Genomic DNA, 10,951 nt, shown 5'->3' on the forward strand with positions numbered 1-10,951 from the left:
TGCTTAATGTCCTAATAATTAGAAAAGTTTATTTTTCAGTATACCTTAAGAAAAATACACTGTTGTCCATAAATATGGAATAAAATATTTTTTCCTGTTCTCATTAAATTATTTTGATTTAATTATTATGTGATTTAGTCTTGATAGATGTGTACAAGTGTACATCTTCTCAAAACTTCATTCAAATATATCACAGTGAAAACCACAATTAACTATTGCAAAAAAGAGGAATTTGTCTGAGAAAAGAACATTCAGTAGATTCAGTGCCAATCTGGCCATTACATGTTTTTTCAAGTACAGTGCAACATGACCAAAACATCCTTGTGAGATCATAAGTATAAACATTTATCCTTCCATCAATTATCTTAACCACTAATCCTGGCCTGGATCTCATCCCAGCTGTCAATGGGTGAGAGGTGGGGTACACTCTCACCCAGGTCTGGACAGGTCACCAGTCCATCTCAGGGCCAACATAGAGAGACAAACACAGACAGCAACCATTCACACTCACATTTATACCTACGGGCAATTAACGTAACATGCATTTCTTTGGACTGTGGGAGGTAACCCATGAAAGCACAGGGAAAAGAGGAAAACTCCACACAGATAGGCTGCAGCCAGCAGGTGGAGGTGGCAGCACCTAACCACTGCGAGTAACTGAAAATATTATATAAATCCCAAATAGTGTTCAAGTTATTTTGTTATAAACCAAAGTGTTTGACAGTGTGTCTGACTGCCAATTAATGAAACTGTATTGTATGTTAATTAATGTATTAAAGCTACAGTAAAGTTTAATCAAAAGAAACATTTTTTGTTTGTCTCCACTGCTTTCATTCACTGTGTTGACAGACCATTCTGTTTGTTTAATCCCATATCCACCGAGATGAGTGATGTGGAAGATGAAGATCTGCTTTCCACATGACACAGGTAAGAGGCTCAGCAGCCACAGTCAGATTCCAAAGGCAGCTTTATCACACTGTTATATAACACACGCACACATACATGCACAAACTGATGCAGCCACACTGCTGTTGTCAGCACTGACCAGATCAGATTTAACAGCCCAACCCCACCACCACCTCTTCTCCACACTCCTTGAGTTTCCTTTATGGTGCACAGTAACACACTGCTTGTGTGTGTGTGTTTTATCCTCTTTCATACATGTGGCTTTCTCAGGCCAACAAGGTTACTGAGTGTTAGTGTAGTGATGTAATCAGATGTGTTGTAATGACTGAACAATAGATGTGATAATGGAGGGTGATTTCAAACATGGCAGACTGGGGAATCTGGTGGTTCAGTGGTAGAGCATTGAGTTGGGATGCAGAAGGCAACGGGCTCAAATCCCACCCCACCAGGTGTTGCCCCACCCAGCCACCAAGGGCGACCTTGGTGCCAATCCTGAGCCCTGATGAAATGGGAGGGCATCCGGCATAAAAACGCGCCAAATCAACGTGCGGAACATGTTCCGCTGTGGCGACCCCTGAAGGGAGAAGCAGAAAGCCATTATTTTCAAACATGGCAGACATATTTCCAAACAACAACAACAACAAAAATATATAATTCACAACACTTGAAAACACATGGGAGTTCATTTATGGCACATAATTGGACAAATTAGTAATTACTTATCTACCGCATGAATACATACTATACATACTGTACCTATAAGAACAGGTATAATAAGGAAACGTAAATGATGGAAACTGAAAAAAGTTAAATGTTTTTAAAAGTTAAATGAAACACGTTGATTAAAAATTAAATGAATTGAAAATCTGTGTTAGCCAGCATGTTTGATGGCTGGATATATCAAAAAGTAAAAAAAAAAATTAATGGCTGGTGGGCTTGATGCAAGGGCCAATTTTGCATTAAATAAGTATGTTAGTAATTTGCTGCATAATATCTAATGTGGAACTGTTGGTGGAGGTTTGTGTCATCTCATTAAACTTGTTTTCAAGCTCTCATATAAAGACTAGCTGAGACTTGTTCATGTCATTATATAACACAGCTCCCCTAATCATTATTTGAATCCTAATATTAGACTGCTCCCATGCTAATCTATTTGTCTTGGCATAATCTATGCCCTGCTCATGTAAGCAAGTCTTGCTTAAAGTTGATTGAACCTAAAACTTGATTGTTTCACGGTGTACAGTAGCTTATTAATATTATGTAAACAGTTGTAATGCTACAATTGGCCGGGGCCAGGAGGCTGTTGACGGTCATCTCGACGGCTCATTTTAGAGAGCAATCAACACCTTTGAAATCCTAAAGCAGGTGTCACTTAGTTAAAGTTCGTTGTTGAGGGTTTGCCAGCATAACCCTTCTTGATAGTGAATATTATTTAATTGCATATTACAAGATATTTCAACAAATATTAAAGCTATAAAGCCAATGTTTATGAGGCCCTATTTTAATATCTTATGAGCATAAGATATTAAAAGGAACCACCAGTACATATGAGGTAATAATTCTAACTCGTGCAATGTCTTTTTTAAGTAAATCAGTAAAATTCATTTGATTAAAAGTTAAAATGTTTGTTTTTCATTTCAATAGTCAGAATAGAGTATAAAGTAAATCTAAAAACATGTAAAAGCCTAATGTAAATACATGGATGCATCAAAATTTGGGATTAATAGAAATTTTCTGTGCAATGTAATTGTGGCTTAGTGAGAATATTTTCAAGAATTTCTATAAGCTTAAAAGAACAGCAGAAGAAATACCTGTTGTTCGTTGGCTTTTTTTTTTTGTTCACAATCAATGACTAATGGGTCATTGTGCATAATGTAAACATGCCTAATGTGTTTTCTGACCCCTATTTTTGACATAAAAGACTCCATATCCACATTAGTAATTAGTATGTAATTGGGTGAATTCATGCAGGAAGCCTGACCTCAGACGACTAATTAACTGGTAAATCTTACAAAGGTCAACAGTGTGTTGACCAAGGATGAAGAGAGTAGCCACCATATGGCTAAAGATGTCCACAAGAGGTATGTCTTCACTGCTCTTTTAATCTTTTGAGCTAATTGCGTTTCTTCCCCCCAGTCTAGTGATGACCGCAGCTGGTGCTCAGGCAGACAAAATGTAGTCTAATCTACTTAACTGCTTTCCACTTTGTTTTTTCAATCATCGTAGACCCTTGTTATTGTGGATTTCGAACTTACTGACACTGACATTAATTTTGCTCTTCAAGCAGATTTTACTGTTCAGAGTTTTACAGAAATGAAACATTGTGGCACAATTGTTTATAATTTTCACATATCACACATACATAGATCTTATAATAAAAATAATCAACAGTTCAACATAAGTTTATTATTTTACATTATACCATGAATGAATGAGTTTAAATAAATCTGCAATAATTCATTATTAAATAATTTTTCATATTCCAACACCAAATAAATAATATGAATTCTCATCTCTTTTCTGCCCTCAGTTTTACAGCGTTTGAACACAGACACATACCAGGCTAACGTCAAAGAACCAAGGGCGACAAAGGCCAGCTCTCGCATCACCTCACACTGCCTTTGCATGGGCAAAAAAGTGGGATTGTAGTACATCCCAAAGTCCACAGCCAACTAGAGGAAAACCTGGGAGTGCAAAGGAAATATAAACTATACCAAAGCAGTGTTTGCTTATCATTTTTTTCATCAGTCCATTGCGATCACCACTAATGTTTTTTTAAACTTGCAAACATTGCAAATGGCACTGCAGGTGTTGAGAGCCCGAGGTCTCTTTGCATGCATTCATCTGCTAATCTTGCCAGCCAGTCAAAGTGGTCTCTCACACTAATGGGACCACAGCCAATTCAACACAGGTGCAACTATTGCCAATGGTGCAGGACACAGTAAAAACTAAATCACCAACAATCTGACCTTGGCTGCTAGCCAAATGTCAGCTTGTTGTATCATCTGCCCAGCTGCAGGATGTATGAATCTTACGTTTTTGGCTTATTGGTTTGACATATACATTTTAAAGATGATAAAGTCTCAGCATTGCATTTACAACTTGGCTAAAGACTAGAGGCTAAAACAATATTGAGTGCTGTGTGTGTGTGTGTGTGTGTGTGTGTGTGTGTGTGTGTGTGTGTGTGTGTGTGTGTGTGTGTCTGTGTGTACATCGTGTACACTTCCTGCCCAGCAAAAAGCACACACAATAAGTTAGTGATTACTTGCTAAAGGCAATTGAACCCAGTGAGAGGCAATATTCAACTCAATTCAATTCAACTTTATTTATATAGCGCCAATTCACAACAAAGTCATCTCAAGGCACTTTACAGAATAAAGTCAAGACTATAAAGATGTATAGAGAGAACCCAACAAATCTCCCTTGAGCAAGCCCTAGGCAACAGTGGAGAGGAAAAACTCCCTTTAACGGAAGAAATCTCCAGCAGAACAAGGCTCAGGGTGGGCAGCCATCTGCCTTGACCGGTTGGGGCGAGTGGAAAGTGAAGAGAGAAAAGGAAAGAGCAACAAAAGCAACAACAAAATAGAGACCTAAAAGTCGAGTGAGAAAGAGTCAGTCTGGATCAGCTTTATAAAGCAATAATGTATCAGATGTTTCGGTTACTGGATATTTCTCCACCACAGAGTAACACAATGATCTGTTCATTCAAGTGTTCATTCAGCCGGTCATTAGTGCTGGTATTGGCACGTGTTACAAACCCTGAACAAACAGCAAACAGAAGAAAGCCCAACCATCTGCACAAATGACTGTCAGCTTGTGTCCTCATCTGATTATTCCTCTGACTCCCTCAACTGTATGATAAACAACAATTGATGAGCTCGAGCAGAAAGTTCTGAGTGTTTGATAAGAACAAAAGTGCTGCTTGAAACCTGCTTTAAATCTGTGAATTGGTTTTGTTTTAGCACCGAACCTCCATCACTTTTCTCTGGTTTGATTTTCACAGCTCTGCTAGAAAGACATTTCTTTGTTTAGAGGCTCTTCTTGTTTCAATGACATGTACAATACTTTTCATTCAGCCCTATATTGTCTGACATTTTGGTAAACAACAAGTCGTTGTCCTATACATATGATTACTGAGTTCTGAGTATTTGTTCTGATCCTTGGGTTTCCTGTTTGCTGCAGTCAGAAAACCGCTGCCTATGTAAATGCCACGTGAATGATGATTCTAACTTCTCAATAATAAATGGGAGATCCTCATGAATAAGCAAAATTAATGTGGGCCAAAACATAATTCAAGACTCGTTATGTTATTCCCTGGGTGACCTTTTTCACCGGGCAGCCAAAGGGAAAATGATGATCCCTAGTTTGTCCAAAAAAAAAAGCCAAATGGGACTTAATAGGCAGCTCCTCTGCAAACACTGGGCGTCATTATGAATTGTAAGCGATCACACAGATCAAATATACACCAGGGGTAAATGGATCTGGAATTCAGAGTCAAAAAGGGGAAAAGGAGGGGAAACATAAATTGAAGAGGCAGGTAAATATAATAATATGCGCCTCGTGTAATCATCCCTTTAAATGCAGATACCAAAGAAGTGTGCTGACTGATGGATGCAGAGCAGACACAGGGAGCCAGAGCTGGATGGGAATTGGTCTAAAGTTACAAACTCTTCCACTGTTGAGCTTCAGGAACCCCCACTGGTTGTGTTTTTTTCCTGTTTCTTTCTAGACTTGATCGAGAACTGTGTCTGAGTGGCACCAATGTTCTGGCAATGTGACTGATTGATCCAGTAGATGAACAGTAAAGATTAAGAGGATGACAAATAAGCACGCTGCTTACACAGCGCTTGGGGCTAATCCTCCCCTCCACCCCCTGGGCTCCCTTTTGAGGAGCTGCCCCTGAGGAGCACCCACAAACGGAGACAGACCCCGATGGCCAGAGGGAGGACACACAACCTGCTTACGTGCAACAAGTGTCAGCTCAAGCTCATGGTAGGACCCCAGCCCATCTACAGCTCCATACCAGAGGCTGAAACACAGTAGAGGCTCTGCCGTCTGTCCACTGTGGACCACTGGAGGCCCTACAGATACATTTTTCAGTGCAGAAGTGCTTTTCCTTTGGGCAATAAGGAACTGGAACTTTTCATTTGTTGATCCCGGGCGTTGTTTCTTGCAACTTTTAACCTTAAGAGAAGAGACACAAGCTTTTAAGTTTTAAGTGTCTCTATTTGTCATCAATTAAAGAAACGTTTTCAGTGAACAGTGATGGAAGATCACTTGTCGAAAATCTCTATGATGCCGTCCTCTCCTCCTGAGTCTTCAGGCAGTGGTGGGACTGATGACAGCAGAGGAGGTAAGAGCTCCAAGTGTCCATCAGCAGCAAGAGGTGTCCATGAAGCCTTGGCTTTTAAAAGGATAATAAGAAAATATTAGATATGTAGCTTGTTAATATTTTTCTGCTTTTTGTTTTATTTTTAATGAGATACCCAGATTATACATCAAACGAGTTTTTCTTATCTGCGTACATTTAAATAAACTTTAACACTGCACAGCTGGAAAGTGAGGCATAATGAGTACACATATTTTTTACAAAAAAAACCTACAAACAATACCCAAATGTGCACATAACTGCATTTTGATATATACTTTATTGAATTAGTTGATTGAATTACTTTATTTAGATCAATTTCAGTATCCCAGTATTGTTTGTTTTAATTGTTTATCTGCCTTCAGTCATTTTCTGTTTTATTTTAAAATCATCCCCTAAACGGCTGTTACAATATTGAGTTGCCTGTTTTGTCAGACTGTTGAGCTTCATGCAGACTGAGCTGACAGTGCAGATGGCAGACACATGTATGAAACAATACCAGACTACAAGTATGGCACTAACCGGCCTGCCCCATGTGTTTGACTCACAGCCAAGAGTCCAGCCCCGGGCAAAGCTCTGAGCCCAGCTCTCATCTGTAAAGTGTGTGGAGACACCAGCAGTGGGAAACACTATGGCATCTATGCCTGCAATGGCTGCAGTGGCTTCTTCAAGCGCAGTGTGAGGAGGAGGCTCATTTACAGGCAAGAGAAAGTTCCAGTTGTCCTGCTGGACAACAGTGTACAGATTCAACAGGCGCTAATTTCTGCTATATCCTACAAACCTGAAAAATTTCCATATATCAAATGAGGGCAACATTTTTTGAAAAATACTATACATTTTATGTATAATAATAAATAATAAAATATAAAAGGGATGCCAAATACAAATCAGGACCCAAATGATTGGAACCTGCAATCAATGTCAAAAAGATTGACTGGTCCTATGATACAGTTTTTTTTATGTCATTAACCTTTTACAATTAAAGTTTTAGCTTGACAGGGCAATATTTTTTTAATAAAATAAATGCATGTCAATATACAGTAAATCGTCAGTGTATGGACCGATCTTTCATTCAATTGGTCCTTTTTTAACATTTTGATGGGTGTTGATGGCAGTTTATTTGTTTTAATTGTTATCACCGAAGTGATGAAATGTGAGTGTGAGTTGCTTTAAGGTTATGTTAAGATTGAGGTTTTAGCCAGGAGTTTCACCAGCTGGCTAAAAATATTCAGATACATTTCGCTGTAAATTTTTAATTCTTTTTATTATTTGCAATATACAAGTACTACATACAAACTAAGTTTGACTGTGGATTCACAGGTGCCAGGCTGGTACAGGTATGTGCCCAGTGGACAAAGCCCATCGAAACCAGTGCCAGGCATGTCGGCTAAAGAAGTGCCTGCAGGCGGGTATGAATAAGGACGGTGAGTGTGTGGAAATATGTCTTACATTCCCAGCATCATAAGTGCTTCAAGTACGAAACTGTGTGAAGTCACAATTCAGATAAATACCATGTGTATGTCCTGTGTTGACAGGTGCCTCATTTGTCCCCCTCTGTCTTTCTTTTTCTTTCCTTTCTTGTGCTTTTCCTTACCTCAGCGGTGCAGAATGAGCGGCAACCCCGCAGCACAGCTCAGGTTCGTTTAGACTCCATTGATGTAGACCCAGAAAAGGAGCACCTAGCTACCACACGAGAGCCCACCTCCTCTTCATCCTTCTCATCTTCCTCCTCCTCCTCATCTTCCTCCTCCTCCAGTGGCTCTGTCATCACGTGGCCACACATCACGTCCTCCATATCCATCACCTCCTCGGTCACCCCTCAGCGCTGTGTCAGTCCCCAAAACAACCACCGCTTCATGGCCAGCCTCATGACGGCCGAGACGTGTGCCAAGCTGGAGCCTGAGGATGGTGAGGAGTGTTTGATATTTGTAAATTACACTGAACATGTTGCACATTTTTTGAATGACATTTGCAAAGGGGTGGGGTTAATGATTAGATCTCCTCTTAAATGAGGTTACCATGAAAGTGATGCTGTTATTACTAGGCAACAGGAACTATGTTCATGTATTCAGTCTAAAAGTCTCTTTCTAACGTGGAGTTAGCATACTTACATACTAATTATAGAAGTTCACATATTACTGTATCAAGCCTCTATCTTGCTTCGACTGCATGAGGACACTAACTAAACTGTTAGCACGCACAGGTCATTATTTTTAAATTTACAACAGTATTTTCTTATTTTTGTATATTTGCCTTATTTCATCCATTACTGAGTACCAAGCTACAATGACTGCATACTTTCTTCAACCCCCTTTTTAGAGGACTTTGCATATTTTCTTGTAACATGTGTCACATGTAGAGAAAAGCAATTGGAAACACAATAAAAATAAAGATATTCTTGGTATCTAAACTTTGACCCAAACCTGAACACAACAAAACTGCCTGAGGTTGGTTGGGTTTTTGCAGCAGATTATAAATTCAACTGAATTTAATTTGTTCTCTTCTAAAACCATAATTCTAACCTCAGTTTTTCTATTTCAGTTGATGAAAACATTGATGTTACCAGTAATGAGCCAGAGAGGGCATCCTCGGAGTATCACTTGGCACTGTACCCATCCAGCTCTGAAAATGTTTATGAGACCTCTGCCAGACTGCTTTTCATGTCAGTGAAGTGGGCCAAGAACCTGCCGGTGTTTTCTAACCTGCCCTTCAGAGACCAGGTGAGACTTAAGATTATCTGAGTTTTTACAGTGAAGCATGTTTCATCAATGTTAAAAAAATCCCTTAAGGAAGTAAAATAATTATTATGGGTTACAGAATAGTTGATTATTCAGCTCTGGGCTATGAAATCTTATTTTCTAAAGAAATAAAAATTTTAAAAACCTTTCATTTCATCAAATGATGCTAAGTGAATGAGAGGTTCAAAAATGTTTTATACCATACCGTACCATAGTTTTTCTTTTGTGACTCTTTGATGAAAGATTGAAGCTACAAAATGTATTTCTCAGCTCTTAGATTTTTTTTCCTTTCCCTTGTTCTTCACCAGGTGATTCTGCTGGAGGAGGCATGGAGTGAGCTCTTCCTCCTTTGTGCCATCCAGTGGTCTCTGCCATTGGACAGCTGCCCACTGCTCTCTCTGCCAGACCTCTGCCCCGGCATGCAGGGAAAGACGAGCTACACAAGCCTGGACCTGCGCCTCCTGCAGGAAGGCTTCAGCCGCTTCAAGGCTCTCGCTGTTGATCCCACTGAGTTTGCTTGCCTCAAAGCTGTTGTGCTCTTCAAGCCCGGTGAGAAACCTAGACAAGAGAACAAATAATCCACAAGTCACCGAGTCCTGAACTCAACTCTCCAATTAAAGTACTTGATGTGGATATTAATGCTTGAAGATCATTTCTAATGATGCTATTTTACTTCTTGCCTCTCCTCCACTACTGCCAGTTCTCCAAAATATTTACTTGTACACAAAAAAAATTTTAAATTTATTGAGGAAAACAGCTGAACTGACTCTTGTCAAAAGATGAACTTATTACATTGGACACTCCATGACCTCTTGATGTTAAAATGTCAGATTTGCACACAAATATTTTAACTTTTATTTGAACTATAACTTTGTTCTGAGAGAAAATTGTTGCGAAATATACAAATTTGTCTAAAAATCTGATTACACATGCAGTATTTGTGTGACTCACATGTTTTTTTTCTCTCCTCCACAGAGACTCGTGGTTTGAAAGATCCAGAACAAGTGGAGAACCTGCAGGATCAGTCACAGGTGATGCTTGGACAACATATCCGCTCACATTACCCCAGTCAACCGGCCAGGTAGCATCCTGTTTAAATATTTTTTGTGATGATGCAATGGATCAAAAAACAACCACTGTGCATACGCACTGTGCTGTTTCCTGTTGCATTCAGGCGCTGATTTTAGTCATGTTTTTTGTGTGCATTTAGGTTTGGAAAGCTTCTTCTTCTTCTTCCCTCTCTGCGTTTTGTGAATTCGGAGCGGATAGAGCTGCTGTTCTTCCATAGGACAATCGGAAACACTCCCATGGAGAAACTGCTGTGTGACATGTTCAAAAACTAAAACCAGATGTATTTAGTAATAAAATCAATAATAAAATTTTTTTGCTTTGTATTTTGGAATGTATGTACAATCACAGTTTCTGTGTCATGGTATTTTTTAAAGGTCACTTTATCAATTGTTTATTTCCTCATCAGCTTCTTCTGAAAACGAAATGCAATTCTGTTCTCACCAACCTGTTTACTGTATATTTGTTTCATATTTAGACCTTGATTTGTGTCTGAAGTGACTCATGATCAGATTTCACCTGCAGGAACTGTTTTGTGACAATTACAATACAGTTCTTTGACAGATGATAAGTGGAATATATATATATACCCGCTGTCAGTAATGTGATTATGTTCATGTAGTCATGCCCCATCAAAGTAAAATTTGTTTGAAAATTGCTTTTGTTTCAGTTCTCTTTGCCACAGTTTACAGGAGCCTTCAGACTTTCATCAGTGAAGGGAAAGCATAAATGTTTATAGAATGAAATAAAATCATTAAGTGACAATATGAGGATATAAATAATTCATCGTGTGTCAGCTGCAATATGTAGAGGAACAGATTTATTGAAACACCAAGCCAACAGTGCCATCTTCTGTTGAGTTTGCCCATAT

General features: G+C 39.1%; 1 protein-coding gene across 1 annotated transcript; it reads left to right on the forward strand.

Annotated features, from left to right (window-relative positions):
- Positions 1-5,919: 5,919 nt before the first annotated feature.
- LOC137108528 (photoreceptor-specific nuclear receptor-like) lies at positions 5,920-10,714 on the forward strand. Its single transcript, XM_067493235.1, has 9 exons — positions 5,920-6,259; positions 6,825-6,975; positions 7,595-7,698; positions 7,874-7,990; positions 8,033-8,182; positions 8,816-8,994; positions 9,321-9,561; positions 9,988-10,093; positions 10,223-10,714. Exons 1-9 carry the CDS (start codon positions 6,172-6,174, stop codon positions 10,353-10,355), a joined length of 1,269 nt encoding a protein of 422 aa, XP_067349336.1. The 5' UTR covers positions 5,920-6,171; the 3' UTR covers positions 10,356-10,714.
- Positions 10,715-10,951: the final 237 nt, after the last annotated feature.

Source organism: Channa argus, chromosome 2 (assembly GCF_033026475.1).
Source record: "Channa argus isolate prfri chromosome 2, Channa argus male v1.0, whole genome shotgun sequence".
NCBI classification, from domain to species: Eukaryota; Metazoa; Chordata; class Actinopteri; order Anabantiformes; family Channidae; genus Channa; species Channa argus.